Here is a 17,146-nt window from a genome sequence, read left to right as displayed (position 1 = left end):
CGTGTAGATATTATAAAATATATCTTACGTCAGTTATTAACAATTATGTCGATCGTCACGAGAGAGAGTAAACATCAAAATTATCTACATTTGCAGTATTGAAATCTGCTTCTACGAGATAACATCGGTTTCAAAGAAGTTTCCCCCTATCTCTGTGTGTGTCGTGCATCAATTTCACGCAAACGACAGAAATCGAATGCACCCTGCGCAACTTTAAGGCGCCGCAAGCTGCCAAATATCTGGCAGCGTTTTCCTCGGCGACATGAGTCGCCAGAAGAAACCCTCTCTCTCTCGGAGGGTTGGGCGACGCGGCGGTGTGTTCGCTTGGGTGTTTCGAGGCCGCGTAGTAGGGAGCTTGCGCCTAGCCAGGCCGACTGGCTCGAGCTTGCGAGCTTTCTAGCAGCAGCCAGTCGCCGGCTGCCGGGCCACGACCTCGCATCAACCCGGCTGCTCGTTCGCTTGGTTCAATACTGCGCGAGAGAGAGCTTTCACAGTCACGTTTCGGCAAATCTTTCGAGTTTGCGCCCGAGTTTTTGACAGACTACGTCTTCTACTGCAATCTTCGTCTATTCATGAAAATGTCACGAGAAGGGACGAGTTCCACGAAGTTTTGAAAACTATGTAAAAATTCTCAACCGTCCGCGAACTTTCTCATGCAAAGTGTCCAATTATTGCAAGCTTTTACAGCCGTATTCGTTACATTAAACGTGAGTTCTTCGACTGACTTTCTCATTAATTTGTTTGCAATAATTATATTCCGTACATCCGCGAGGTGAATATTTCCGTGGTGCGCGGACTTGGTCGAGGTTCAGGTGCAAGCTTCAAGCGCGAAATTCGGACGTGTAAGAATTTGTGTCAAGAATTGTGGTACCGAAGGTTGAAGGTTGAAGGTCGAGGTCGGAGGTGAGAATTACATCGTGCGAAACAAGTGACGCCCATCGGTTGTTTTTCCGAGGAACAGCGGAGTATGGCGGATGGGTGACAGACGCGGATCCACTGCAGGCTGAAGGTGTTTTTCAGCATCGGTGGGACCATGTGAGGCTTCGACCATGAGGGTAAGCGTGTGATTATGAAGCTATTTTACATACTTATATATACGACAACCGTTTGATAATTTCCATTTTTCAAGTTCTTCTTTTCTCACAATACTTTTGTATGATTTAGAACAAATGCGATTTAAGAAGTCTTACTCTGCAAAAACATTTATATCGAAAAATCAGATTTTATAAATCGCGACACGAATCAATCAGTATTACATGAAAAATATTGTGAATTGTGTTGCAGTTAGAAAGATTTAAATTGAAATATGAATTTTGTAACTATTTCCGCCAACTGTTCGAAACTTGCAAAGAATTTATCATCAAATATTATGTAAATATAAACTTACTTTGTCATAAATTGTGATTATGGGCAGTTATAACAATTATGTCATTATAACTTATATAAAAAGTAATGTTTATGTTGCGAACAAAAAATTTCTTCGCGTATAGTTTAGATTCAACAGTTATCCACGTTAAATATTTACCTACAAAATATTATTTTTAATAATAATTTTTGCTAATATTTAAAATTAATTTAATAATTGTGTTAGACAACGTTAATAAATATATATTTTCAAAATTACTGCAGGGCATGTAATAATTTCAATTTTAATTATAGCTCTTCCAGCATGGAAGTTATTTAATGGTTGAATTATTTAAATTCTTTTTAATGTAATTTTATATTTATAAAAATTCTCGCTATCTTCTTTGCAAACATAAATTAAAAATATTTAGATATATTGTATAATATATAGAGGTATATAGTTGTACAGTTTTTAATTGCTAAATCAGCTAAATAAATTAAAGAAAAAATAAATGAGCAGAATGCGTGAATTTCTGTTTTATCTAAAAGGATATTATAATTGCGAAATAAATGAACATAATTATTCGCTTTTATTCGTTTACTTTTATTTAATATTAAAAACAGTATGAAAATTTTCCTGGAATACACAGAGAAAATTATCAGAAGTTATAATTACGATTTCCATTGAACGAGCACATGGTATACCTAATATAGCTTTTCACCTCCTCGGAACAGCTTCAATTATTTCATGCTAACTAATCTCTGTAATTGATTAACTGAAAGCAATTCAGTAGTGAATTATTTCAGTTGAAATTTATACTAGTGTGGGTAACCGACATACTTTGATATGCATCTGCTATATGTTGTCCATTTTCGGTTCGCATATTACATATCATTTACGAAAGAAAAAAATAATACGTAAAAAATACTCTTCCACAAACTTTACTTCATGATAAAATATATCTTTATAAAAAATTTAAATTGTTAACAGACCTTTATTGCCCAAATAATTTCGCGTCCGGTCACTTAGAAGATTTATTCCAAGAACCTAAGTAATTACCAATCTTTAACTGCCTTTACGGAATAATTTAATGCCAAATAAAACGCGTTCGAATGCGACAAAACTTGTAATAAGGAATGATTTAAGTGACAACAGATTAAAGTCATCTGGGGAATTACAGTGGGTTAGTTCTCCGCTGCTGTCGACCCCGTAACACCAACGCCATAATACCCCTGGGCGAATTTTCATCCATAGTAGTTGAAGCGCAGCGTGGCATAACTTCTACTAACTTAGCCGAGTCAAATTGGGAAGTGTCCTAGGCTACGGTACTTCGAAATGGCTTAATCGATGATGTTCAAATTTTGTATCGTCTTAACTATCACAGCTGAAATAATTATCTCTTCTAACTTGACTTGCATGCGCAATAAAATCTTCCATGTTACACGTAAATTCTTATCTCATTTTCTAGATTCAATAGAATATTTTAATGATTTTTTTGTGCTACATTAATGCATGTTAAAAATAAATATAAAATATACATCCAATAAAATTTATAGAAAATTTAATTATATCTCATTTAATTTACATATTTTAAATTTGGGAATTGAAAGTTAAAAAATCTACATTCTTTTAGATATAACAAAATTCAATGTAATATTTATTAGTTTTCTTTATTGTCGTACTTCGAAAAGAGCGATAACAAATCGCTCTAAAATTTAGAGAGGTCCCTAAGTACATCGTCTCCGAGATGCTGAACTACTATTCGAGCTTATTAAAAGATGCATACCATGATAAACTCGGGAACTCGTCGCCATACTAGGCAAGTTCGGTCACAAACTTCGGTGGTAAATTTTATTTGCACGGCTAACACGTCGGTACTTGCCGAAGATTTTCCCCTTGATAGTTTCGGGCACAGGTTGAAAAAAAAAATCGCTCGAGAGACACTCACAACGTACTTCACTTTAAGCTCCAGTTGACGCGAGAAATTTCGAAAAGTTCGGGACAGGTGTCGACGGAACATTCTCCGAGATAAATTACGCGTCTTGTCTGACAAAAAAATCCTGTTTTAAAATTTTAAGCGATGAATTGAGCCTGTAAGTATCTAGTTTCGCGTTGTAAACATCGTCCTTGTAAAGTAATTTTCCCGTAATCACAATCTCGTTTTAATTGAGACTATTCAAAATTAAAATAAGAGCAAAGTCTCGCGTTTCTGATGATCCGTGAATGCAAAAATGACGTGGAAAATGGAAGATGCGCCGGTAAGAAGCCGCCAATTAAGAACATAATCAGCAACTGCTCTCAGACTTCGGTAAATGCTGGAATCTGCGAGCCTTCCTTGTGTTTCAAGCTTGATATTTATATTAGCAATGCAAATTGGAATCGGATGCGGCTAGCGCTGCAAACAACAAGCAACGGAGTACGGCCACACAACATTCTGCGAGCGTTTACATAAAAGTAAAATTAGTGAACATATAAATATAGTTTACATCTGTATACCTTTTTTCTTTCAAGCGTAATGAAGTTGCAATTTTATAAAAGTAATTTTGATGTAGAATTACATGAAACTCGAGCTTTAAACACACGAGTGAAAATTACATTCCTTTGACATCAAATGAGATACAGTTCCGTTGATATAGTTTTTCTAAAGTAAATTATTTGTTAACGTAAAATATAAAACACTTCAAGCCGCTGAAAAACACAGACAATATGCGTTTACGATAAAGTATATATATCACTGAGCAATGCAATACTATTTGCATAGTAAAATTTCAAAAACTTCTCGCTTCCAACAACAAATATTTCTCCTAGTGAGTTAATCATAAGTGAAACAACGCGTGTTTAACTTTCTAAAATAGTTGGGATATTTCATAACGATAGTATAGTATGTTATTTCTTATTCTGGAAATTCTGGAGATTCGTTTTAGGAGCCTTTTTATGAGCATTTTAGGTGAATTTCTTTAGACATAAATTTAATATGCGCGGATTGTGTAAAGCTATTATGCATCATTAACATATTTTGTTGGACATGAAAAATGTTTATATCTTTTATTGAGAAAGTTATGCATCTTTTTACCATCAAAGTAAACTGGACTAGCTAGCTTTAGTTCATATAATTTTAATTTAAAACTATGTTTTTAATTAAATCAACATTTAAATAGTTTAGAAGTGGTAAGTCTAAATACGAAGATGTGTTAGAAGAGATACAATATCAGACCGTAATGTATTCCGGTTCGTTAAAGTAAAATTGAAAATGTTTAAATTAAATTACGTCACTTTCAATATAACTTTAATTCACTTTAATCTTAATCTATTTTCTGTAATTAATTTTAATATACAGAAACACATAATATATTTAGCGTACATTAATATACAATTACGTACATAAAACTAAACTCAGCAAAATTTTCATTCGATATAACAACTGTTTTCATACAGAAATCTGTTACAATCGCGTAACAAGTGTAATGAATACTTCAGTAATTGAATTAACGGGATTTTCATTTTCGATAGATTCTGTGCAATCCATTTACAGTTGTAGATATTAAATGGTTTTATTGTAATAATAATACATCGCAGTATGTTGGAAACAAATTTGCGTTACTCGAAAGATGTGAAAAGTATTTTTGTGAAAGATATTTTTGATGAAGATAAATTTAAATGTTAGACATAGCTCGGTTAATTACTGGAACTTGTAATTGATTAATTGAGCAAAAAATTTAACAAACGACTCGATTGGACATGATATAAATGCATATACGTATTGCTATATTATCGTATATATGAACATTTATGAGGTAATTGGACAAAGTACAGATAAAGAATAGCTATGTATTAGCCAGCATATATGATATGTTAGGTTGTTATTACATTATTTATATGTCTAAATTGCCTATCTATTAATTGCAATTTTTATATCTAGCATAAAAAAGCATTTCGATGAAGACAAAAATTTCATGATACAAGCAGTATGAGATAATTTTGACAACCTGAAAAGCATTTTTTCGTATGATATTTAGGTTTCTAAAAGTTTCCATTTCCATATACTGGGAATTTATATTAATATAATTATTTTATATGAATGCACACCGAAACAAATGATCAAAAGATTTTCATTTTATGATATCAGCGAATAACGCTTTTAACGTAGCTATTGCTACATGACTCGTTATCTATCGATGCATTTAATTATTGGCAAAAATTTTAATAACGAGTGCTGTAAAATTTATAACATATATCGTAGAGCGCGCATAATCAGTACAGTAAACAATTTCCGTAATCGGATAAATATTTCTCCTTCCACATACGTTTTTTAATAATTTTCAATGTTAGTTGAAAATCTCAGAAATAAACGAATAAGATAATTTGTGAATATTTGATAGAAAAATTAACATAAAAATCTGGCAACGATATAAGAGCGTATGATAATAAAGAATTTTCGGTGAAACATAAATTCAATAAAATAAGTATCTGTATAACAAATATAAAAGTTTTTGATAGCCTAATCGACAAGAGAGGATTACGATATCTCCTGGATCGCCGAGAATACTGCCGAGTGAGCGCTCGATTCATACGATACCGGCGGCCGTCTAATTATGTATTCCCTCGTTGATCGAAATCCCCGTTTTCCATCCGAGCGACCATACTCGCGCCGCCCGTCGAGACACACTTCAATGGTATCCGCGCCGGTTCAAGCGGAACATCTTGTATCGCTCGTCCATAAATCGCCAACGGCGCGCGCAGTGATATCGTTAGCATATGTATTGCATTTTACTCGTTCCAGTATTACCGCCGCCGAGGATTGGGCATTTTTATGTCGGATACGTAATAAGAAGAGATGTTACACGCGTCGAATGTGCTATAAAGGAGACACGACATGCATGATACACTTTACTAAAGAACGTCGCTAAGAATCGGGAAAGATTGTTTCAACTCGCGAAAATCGATGCGCAAATACGTTTAATAAGAAGAGCAATGCAGAAGAGAAAATCTAAAAACTGTATCAAAATAGGCTGTAATCGATCATCTTAATTTATTTTTAGTTTTCGACATTGTATTGTTAAAATAAAGTTTGCTCCAAAGTTAATTGAGCGCCATAAAGATAAATAAATCAAACCACGTTTATCTACAAATTGCCAAAGTTTGTCGCTGATTAAGTCGATCTTTGATCTCCCGCATAAGCGAAGGAAACCAAGATGCTGGTTGATTATACATATATGGTATTTACAGGGCCTTTAGCCTAGAGTAGCTATAGGGGCAACCCGTAAATTGAGAAACTTCGAAATTTCTGGTGTCACCGTGTATGTTGCCCCGCGCAAGCTGCGTCAAAGTGTTCTTTCGCGCGATTCGAAATGTCACAGAACAGTAATCCGCGAAAATTATGCCGCAGAGTACTTTGTAAAATGCGTTTCGTTGAACAATCTATAATTTTACAAACTATTCATGTCAAACGGAAGTTTAAACTTGCATGCAATTTTAGGACATTTATTTTTTTTTTCTATTTTTATTTTATCTGGGAAAGTATATATAATAATAATATAGAAATTATTATTATTATTATTTGTGCAGAGTCCTCTCTAGTTGTACTTTTAAGATATGTGGATTTAAAATGTGCAAGAAGTAAACTCACTACAACTCATTTCGAAAATTATTTTAGTCTCTGTAATAAAACTGTTCTACAAGTTGCGTCATACCAACACCAATCAAGTGCTTAATATCTGCAATCCCATATGATTTACTTTTCTAATTACATTGCTCGCGTCTAAACGGGACGACGACGTCTTCGGAGTCTAAGTTACTGGCGAATCCGTGGCGCGGATTCGTAATACTGTAATAACTCACAAATCCTACTTACGACACAATCCGATCCAGCATCCGATCGTTCGGCGTGGCACAGCGCAGCGTTCCAACTAGAACCGCAAGTAATTTATTTGGGTTCGCCAGCACGAATACGAATAATCATTCAGACTCTCGCGAACGCGCCGCGTTTTCATAATCCTCTTACATTTTCGGCGAATTGGGTCGCCGGAAATTATATGTTGTTATATTCGCAGTCGGCTATTTTGCTGGTGCATCGCTGATTCGCTGTGCGATCAGAAATGAAACTGATATACGCACAAAATTTCTATCGAACGTAACGACCATGCGTAGCATTAGCCAAAATTCAAAAAGAAGGAAAAATTTACGAGATAATATTACAGAAAGAAAACGCTAAAGCGGAAAAACGGTTGCGAATAAGAGATTATTTAATTTGATCAAATTCTCATTCAGATTTGAGCGGATGATTTTTATTACGTAAATAATTAAAATCAGTTATTTTACTCATCTTTATATATACAAACAGTAAAATAGGTATCTCTGTATCGAGATTAAAATTTGCTCCTTCAGCTGTAGTTCATACTGGCAGTTACTTACCTCTCGCGATCTTTCTCATATCTGTTTCATATGCATAATATATGTATAAGAATATCTCGGACTGAAGTGCTGACTGGCATCGTTTTTCCTTCCTATCTTTTCGATTACTTGACATCTATAAAAAGTCTTGACGATAAAAGAAATGTGGGAAATTGGTTGCCAGTCCGAGAAGTTGCGGAAGCTGAAGTTCCGATCGTCACGACGGATTTGCATATTTAATGTAATCACGTTAATCGACTAAAAAGATTCGGGCGTGCAAACGCGACGCGTGGGTGGAAACAGGTGGAAAAGGATTAAGAGATTCTCGCTACTTCTTGCAAAGTATCCATAAGCATCCTGTAACGAACTCAGGCGTAGCAAAAGTTTTCACAGCGCCTTAAAGCGCGCTGCTCCGCTTGAACGAACGCTCCATTACCATTCATGGCGATCAGAGAGCTGATTGAAAAGTTATTATAAGCACTGCTATGCCCTCGGAACGTCGGGAAAATGAGGAACGAGGAAACTTGGGATGAGGTATAATGTTTCATTATGATCACTTTTATCTCTCACGTAAAACGATTAAATAATTTTTAATTCCATGTAATGAATTGTTTCATTATTACATTTCTTAGTTATAATTGAGCGTTGAATAAGCATACGAAAGATATTTTATCGCGACCATCAGAACGTGTGACATAAAACTTTGATGAAATCGTAAACTTAAATATTATATGTGCAACGTTATGGATAACGTTATGTTGAGAGAGAGGAGAGAGGGGGGGGTCAGCCAAGTTTTTGCAACGTATTAATGCCTGCAGTAATCTAAATAATTTATTATCCGAACGGAAATGTCCATCTCTGCCACCGTCGTGAAAAAGTAACAACATTATTTCTATCCGCTCGTAAATGGAAGGAATAAGCAGATGTATGTATATGTATATGTATATATAACGAGAAATGGTACCCCATTGTGTGTTGGTGCTACTTTTAAACTTAGAGCGTGGGCTATAACCCAGTTTCTTTCCATTCTCGTGCATCTTGTTCTCTGTGTGTGAAGTTTATATCTTAATATACTCTTAATTTTTAATAAAACGCTATTTTATTTTTAAAATATGCAATGCTCACGAGTTTATATAATCACTCGTATCCTTAATATTATTGAAAAGATGAAAAATAGATTCAGTGAAATAATTTCGAATACAATTAAATTCTCTTTATTGTGAACTTCAGCATATTTTCTTATTAATGACATATTTTTAATATGCTAATTATTAAACACGTGCTATAAATGTGTTTTTTCTAGATACATTATCCAGTTTTGTTTTGTTCAAAGCATAAGGTTGTTTCATTTAAATAAAGTAGGTACATATATAAAATGCAGACATAAAGAAGATTTATTACGTGAGACAATTTAAGAGTTCTACATATGTTCAGTATTTTGTGAAATATAATCGCTTAAAAACTATGCTTTTTCACAAAAATACGTTATCGTAAAATTTAATTCCGAGTCATTGCATAATTTCTCGCTTTTATCTATGATAGTCTGTTTAAAATATAATGTGCAACAAGATAAAAATGAGATCCAATATTTTATATATCTCTGCCTTTATAAAATATACCTTATTAATTATGTGAAACTGCAAATGTCTTATCTGATTACGTTATTGGAATTAAAGAACAATTGCCTCAAAATCGCCATCATTATTTTAAATATATTTTGGATACGTATCTCTATATGCCTAAAAGAAACATGATTCAATTACAAGGTGTTTCTATTCCACGATTGCAAAAGCGTTATTATAGAAGAGCGAGATCCGTTTCCACGATTTCCACGATTTTCACGATGAAATATAAATTTCTGATCGCGCCAGTGAATTATGGACGTGCTTGGAAAAACGGCTGACCGGTACTTTTTCCATTAAAATGTTTAAATGATTTAACGGACGCGCTGCAGCCGCGAAATGTTTTCTCGTGGCTGAGGAAGGAAAGGAAAGTGCAAGGCAAGGACGAAATTAATAACGAATGCAACACCAAATGGAAAAATATAATATCGGCGCGGAGTGCCATTTTTAATTTTACGCTACGAGGGTTCGATTGAACGATACAGAAGCCGCGGCTTAGATGAAAATTAACGGAGGATAAGAGGAATCTCGCATCATCGACGAGAAAAGCGAGATAATAAATAAGCGAGGGATGTTCCAAAGTGAATTATATACTTGAATCGGCGACTGAGGTTATATCGGGGAAAGTTACGGTCGAGTTTGGCTAATGCGGATAAGAATTTAAATGTAGCTAGCGTCCCTCGTTCCTATTCGCGGAAATTGATTTCCTTGGAAAAAGATGAGCGCGACTTGAATAATGTGATTTTATTGGAGTAACGAGATTTCGTATTGGGTGAGCGGTTTCCAAGATATCTGAAGACATCTATATAAGAATAAAAAAATATTAGCCCAAGCCATATTGGTTAATCGCATGAATAGCATGTTTATGGAAAACGATCATTCGATGCCGACGTAATAATGAAGCTATTTTGAAAAAGACATGCAAATTTCTAATTATGAAAAATCGATTAATATCGTGTGTTCTTGAAATCTCCAAAGTTTTTAATAATAAATTTTAGATGTTGCTAATATTTTTGTATTATTTCTCCGAAAATAATGGAAAATATATTATTATTTCAAGTCAGAATAATTTGGCAAGAAATAAATCGTAGTTTATCGTAGTTAATTTCTGAAAAAGCATTTTAAAGAAAATATTTAGATAAGTTAATAACACAGCTATTCTTTTCTTAATTTTGGTAAGATCAAATTTGAAATGACTTTAATTTTTTTGTAAGAATGTATTTTTACTATCCATTTTGAAGAACTATGTAAAGATTATCAACGCTAACAATTTAAGACAACGCAACAATTACAACGAAATCCAATTCGGATGTTGTATTATAACTAACATAAGCAATGCAATGCGGAATGAAACGATGGGGAATAGACAAATGAATAAGTAGAAATAAAAGAGTATTATGCCAAAGAGAAAGATGTTTGCATAATATATGAAAATTTCGAAGCCACCCTCTCGGGAATCATGAACGGGAGAGGGCAGCCAAGAGATGAGGGGCAGAGCCAGGCGGAAAGGTCAGAGTGGGTGCACTCCGGTGAAAGGAAGTCAGAAAATAAGAAGGATCTGCAGGTCACACAGGAAGCAAGGCGGCAACTGGAGTCGCTGGATTTCCGGAATTCTTTTACCCTTACTACGACGTCATCGTCGTCGTCGTCGTCTCCTCCGTGCGTCTTTCAGTCAGCCTGTTTCAAAAGTTGTTTCTTATTTATTCATGAATTACGCGACGCGCGCCCTGCCGCATCAAAGGCAGACGCTCCGCGCAAAATATACCGGCGAAGAAACTTTCCATCCGCCACCACGGAAATCCGATGTTATCCTGGGCTAGAAGCTGGCAGGATTAATGGATTGATCGACTCTCGATCACATAGCTTGGCATGGCCCCGAGATGTTCGGTCGATGGAAAACTTTTAAGCGCGGTTTTAATTGGATGACATAGTATCCCACCTACCGCAGTGCAGATAACTGCCTTAATATAATGTTAAATATTCTTTACTGAATTAAATATATGCTTGTCCGCTCGTTATTATGTCAGTACATAAAAAGCACGATCTGCGTCGTCGATTTTCATAGTAAAATAAGTCCAGTTTGGCTCTCCTGGCAAAATCAATAAACTACTTTATATAGGTGTCTCATTGAAATTCATAGAGCAGAAAATATAAACATACGAGAGAGATATACTTATAGCTTTTTTATTATACTCCTGATCTTCAAAGTTGAACATTTATATCCGGTACAAATTATGTATAAGATCATTAGGCATCTCAAATCTTTATATCTTTCATCAGTATCACATTTTGAGGTACACGCTTTATATCTTATACTTTTTATATTTGCAAAGTGGACGTACATATAATGAGAACACCCTACTTGTTATCGTGTCTTTACAACGATCTTATTCGAGATGATCGAAAAGTTGAATTAAAATTTTGATTTCCGTCTTAAGATCGTTCTTGATCCACTATTCTTCAAGATCAAATGGCACCGTACTCTTGGCATGATGTGAGCCCAGTCGACCTCGAGATTCATGGCACGTCGAAGGACTTAATTCGCGAAACGTCCAGAAAGGTGGTAAGCATGAATAATCGCTATGCCATGTTCCTCAAGTCGACTTTTGCAGACTCGGCCGCTCGAAAGCGGGGAAACCATCTATTACGCATCATTATCGAGTCTCGATTTATAATCCTCGCGAGTCTGCAAGCTCCTGGACTGGCTTCTAATACTTTATTGAACGATCGGTCGGTACTTCAAGCTGTATCGACTCGCTTATGCACTGAAATCAGTAAACTTCTTAGAAAATACGCAAGTTTTTTTTTTTTTTAATAAATGACTAGATAACTGCATACTAATTTTCTATATTTAATTTTTTCTTCTTTTGTATTTAGTTAAAAATCTCTTAGAAAACAACTGATACTAAAATATGACTTGTAATATTAACTTAGTTTTTAATCTAATTTTACTTGTAAAAATAAAACTCAATAGTATTTAATTTAATTCAATTGTAAAAATTTAAAAAATTAAAAGAAAAAGGAAATAGTCTGAATCTCACTTCTCAATTTAATACATATCATTTTTTAAGCTACAAATATTAATTTTTCGTATATAATCAAGTGCACAACGATATAAAACTCAATATCGAACATTCCAGGAGTTTGTAATAATTTTTAGGTATAATTATGTAGAAATAATTTACCAATAATTCAGATCGTTTGTTTCTTTAATAAGCAAGTGTGGCTACTGATGTCTTCTTTTTTTCTTCTCTTACTTTCTTGTTCTCTTTTCTGTCTTGTTTTTTAAATGGAGGTCCAAGTGAAGATTAAGGATAAAGAATTACATGCCTCATTACTACAGCAATTCCTCAAAAGCCGTCGACCAACATGTATAGCAAGGTTAAATTCCAGTTATTTACAACTATCGATTGCTGTTGGTAGAAATACTCCCACGTTAAAGTTTCAACTAACCCAATTAAACTATAAGGTTCTCTCTCATCGGAATCCTTCATATAATGTTATCGTCTAACCGCGATAACGAGCTCCTCGTTTCCCCGTAACATTCGCCATCGGAGAGAAGCTAGAAAATTTAATACCACTCTCTCGTCGATACGACACGACGCTCAAGGCTTGCCTCGGATCGTTTATCAAACTGCAAATTAATGTACTTGTCTAAATACGAGTATATGACGTACGTTTCTAATGTTACGAAACCATCCATTATGCTCCATTACGATCTGCCCTCACAATTGACAACGAGGTAGAACATAGCAGGTGCATTAACAAAGGTCTCTAGTGAAATCTGATATTTATTATGACCTAATTTGCGAGAAAGATGATGATAACTGCAATGACGCTACATTTAATAACATATTTAAATATTTAATTAATAAAATAATTAATCCTTACGCATCCAATATGTATATCATTTGTAAATAATCATTAATTTATATTGATTATATTACTACCAAATATTAAATAAATGTGATAAATATGTAAATATATCTCGTTAATATTGACGATTGATTAATCTCAATTATATGTTGCATGAAGCATGACTAAATATTTTTCTAGTAATCGCTAAGGAATTATCTATTACATTCTGCAGACAACTGGTTGGGAATGCATTCTTGCACTGCACAAAATTCAGAAAAACAGATCAATACTTCGATTTGCTCGAAGAATAATTCATGATTTCGCGAGCGTGAGTGGTGCATTAATCGGTAACTATAACGGTTTTCTTAGTTTATGTAAAAAAACTCGCGTGCACGATGCAATGTCGTCTGATTTACGATCCATTGAAAGTTTGGGGAATTGGAAAAAGAGGGGGGGGGCATACGTTACTTTGATAACATTTCGTCAACGTCGTCTAAATCGGTATCATAAATCGATCTCGCGTGCGAATGCATATCGCGATTTACGCAACGCAATGAGATTCTTACACTCGAAAATATTTACAGAACAGTCAAAATAACGGTATGCCATGCGAAAGTAATAAATTCACCACTGGATTGGACAATTCAGGAACGGAGAAGAGGGACTGTGGATTTCTCTTCCCTTTATAAATTTCCGATGCACTCAAAGTTCTTTTATATCGTGAATGCTTTCATGGACGTCTTTCCATTCCCTAAATGCATCTCGACATACGTGCAAGATTGTTCGATTTCTTGTCCCAGTACAAGCAATGTCTCTGATCTGTTATTGCCTTGAACAAAATACGCATCACGAATCATCAGAGGACAATGATACAAAATTCGTCGATTTTATTATTTTATACTATTTTTTATTTATTAAGTCAGGTTCTTTTTAGTCTTATTTTTATCACAAAACATGGATAAACTTTATTCTTTCAATTCAAATCTTTCACAGTAGATTTTTTCTTTCCTTTTTTAAGTGAAGTGATTGCTCAACTATATAAATTTTTAAAACAAAGAATTGAATAGTTTCTGCATAATATTCAAAATTTGTTACTATAGCTATCAACTTGCCAATAACAATAGCTTGTTATAGTATACGTATAGTGCTTACACACATACGAAATTATAAGATAAGATTGAAAGATAAATTTAACTATCATATTAAAATCAATATTACTTGAACTTCACATTTGAAAATCAAGTTTACTTGAACAAATAATAAATCGACATGCGTACAGACAGATATGGATCAGATCGCATAAATTCTATCGATGTAGCTAACTTTAATCCTGATTACTTACAAAATTATTTGAGATATTTTGATATTTTCGTATCAGAGTTTTCAATTCCAGTTAATCCCCAAAATATACGTTATTAAAATATTATTCCGTAGTTGTAAAATCATTTATAATTATAAATAAATGTGATGCGCGCGTTATCTTTACCACAATTAATACAATCGCTTTTTATATTATTCGTTTTATATTATTCTTTAAAATTTATCTCTACAGACAAATTGATTCAATACGTATATGATTTATAATAAAGGAAATGTAGGATATAAACATAGAATATATAAATGTTTCTTCTTTTGCTATCAGATTTCTCTCTTGAAATTATTAAAAAATTAATTGCAGTGAAAGATTCGAATATTTTTATTCACTTTTATTTCTCTGAAATTATTTTAACTTCCTCTTTCAATAATTTCTATTTTTAAATGTTAATAGCAATTTCTATATACATTTTATAATTTAACTCTCTGTACCGCATGAGAAAGATTTCCATTTATCCTTTTTATTTTATTTTACTTTATTTGTGCTTTTCATCTGTATTTATCCTATTCCTATTATAAAATCATTGAATACAAAATCTCGTTTCAACGGATAAAGATTACTGTAACAAATATTGTATTACAAATTTTTGAAATAAATTTTCAAGGCATAGATTTTGAAGGTAAATTTAGGTATCATTAATACCATTTCATGACGTGGCATTAATACACGTTTGCAATTCTCCGACGTGCGTCTTAACTGTGCCGGCTGTTCGGCTTACGAATACCTTCAGGAAACGCCTTAGGCATGCCATTGTATACCTTAGTGCTCCAAACGTTTACAGAATGTCCCCGAGATGTGCTATTGTCTGTCCAAATATTCAGAATGTCCGCACGATGCTTCGTGGACACTATTATGCTAGTTAGGTCTGTACATTGTATGCTGTTTATTACGTAATCACCAGATATGCCAGCTCATTTAAATACGCACTAATGTGCAGCTGCACGCATCCTGTACATGCATATGAAATGCAAATATACATAATTATATACCGTTTATGTGTTTTAAGATTTGAACACAGCGACGTAATGAATTAACGGATTATACCGTGCAACAAAATTAAATTAGCAGAATTTTCATCACAAGACAACATGTCTCTCGACTGTTCCGTGACATATTTGAAGTTGAGTTTTAATTAACTAGATATTATTCAAGCATAAATTATTTGCGTCGCTAATGTATTTTAACAATTAAATTTTAAATTAAATTTCTGTTAAGATTTTAATATCCGGTTAAAATTAATTGTGTATTTTTGCTACCAACGCACAATTCCAAAACTTGATTTGTCTTTTGACTTTCTATTAAATATTAATTATTAATCTACTATCGAAATCTCGTTATTTAACAAATGTCACTTTTATAATTTCTTTCAGTATTTGTTCTTGAAAGAATACCTAATTCTTTGATACCCTATCTACGAAATAAATCAATCATGATACAACTATCACTCGCGTATGATTTGCAGCGAACAAGTTAGTAAGAAATTCCCGCGAGGACTGAAGTAATCAGAAAAGAAATACATTCAATAAACCAGACACGTAGTTTCCCTGACCGGCTAGCACACCTTGCGTTTCTTCACTTATCGATTTAACTTCTGCATTTTCATTTCACGAAATATTCACGTGGGTATGAGATTTCCCGTTCTTCTCCGTATCTATCGCGAGTATTCGTCTGAACTTGCAGTTGGATTTCAAGCCGAGCATAAAGCCAGCAAGCACATTCGTTGAGCATGTGATTTTCATCTCTTTTTGCTCTTCTACACTTCTCTTTACTCGTTTCTCCCCTTCTCCATTCTGTCTTTTTTTTATTCAATTTCTCTTACCTTTTTTTTGCTCTTTCTTTCTTTCTTTCTCTCTCTCTTTCTCTCTCGCTCTCATTTTCTATATAATATAAAACTGACAAGCGAAATCGTCGAGCATGCGATTCTGCTGGCTCTCTTTCTTTATTATGCATTCTATTTCTCGTTTTCTTCTGCCTCTTTCTGTTTCCTTTTCTTTCTTCTGTTTTTCTCTTTTTCTCACTTTGCGCATTACTCATCCTCTGTCTTATCTGCTATTTCTTATATCATCCTCCGTTTTACTCCTATTCTTCACTGATTTCTCTCTTGCTCCACCTTTTGCCTAAAATAAAAGAAACACCTACACTCTCTCGTCAAGCACGTAACTCTCCTTTATCCCGCTTTTCTTTTTTCCTTCTCGCACTTTTTCCAACTCTCCCGTTTCTTTATGATGCCTTTATTTCTTACATCATTTCTGTTTTTTAACCATCCTTGTTTTCGTCCTGTCATTCTTATATCCTTTCCTTCCTTCCTTTTTTGCATTTTGCACTATTCTTTCTCATCCTTTTTCGTTGAAATTTTACAATTTTTATTTGTTTGCTGTTTTCCTTATTTCTCTATCATGCACCTGCTTCCCTTTTTCTGTTATATTTGTTTTCTCTCTCATCTTTTCATGCTTTCTTGCTTCCTTCCCGTTTTACGTTATTATTTTATGTTCTTTTCGTTTATTCTTAACTATAATGTTGTCTCGCCGTTTTTTCTATCCTCTCCATTTTTATCAT

General features: G+C 33.9%; 1 protein-coding gene across 1 annotated transcript in view; it reads left to right on the top strand.

Annotated features, from left to right (window-relative positions):
• The first annotated feature begins 374 nt into the window (after positions 1-374).
• The window catches only part of LOC139812750 (dipeptidase 1), a 100,845-nt gene continuing 84,073 nt past the window's right edge, over positions 375-17,146 (top strand). Inside the window, exon 1 of the mRNA XM_071777829.1 lies at positions 375-1,055. Within this exon, the coding sequence (XP_071633930.1) occupies positions 1,050-1,055 (6 nt within the window). The 5' untranslated portion in view covers positions 375-1,049. The remainder of the gene's footprint in view (positions 1,056-17,146) is intronic.

The sequence above is a fragment of the Temnothorax longispinosus genome, chromosome 5, assembly GCF_030848805.1.
Source record: "Temnothorax longispinosus isolate EJ_2023e chromosome 5, Tlon_JGU_v1, whole genome shotgun sequence".
NCBI classification, from domain to species: domain Eukaryota; kingdom Metazoa; phylum Arthropoda; class Insecta; order Hymenoptera; family Formicidae; genus Temnothorax; species Temnothorax longispinosus.
Note: the sequence above shows the minus strand (reverse complement) of the source record. Positions and strands in the feature narration are given on the sequence as shown.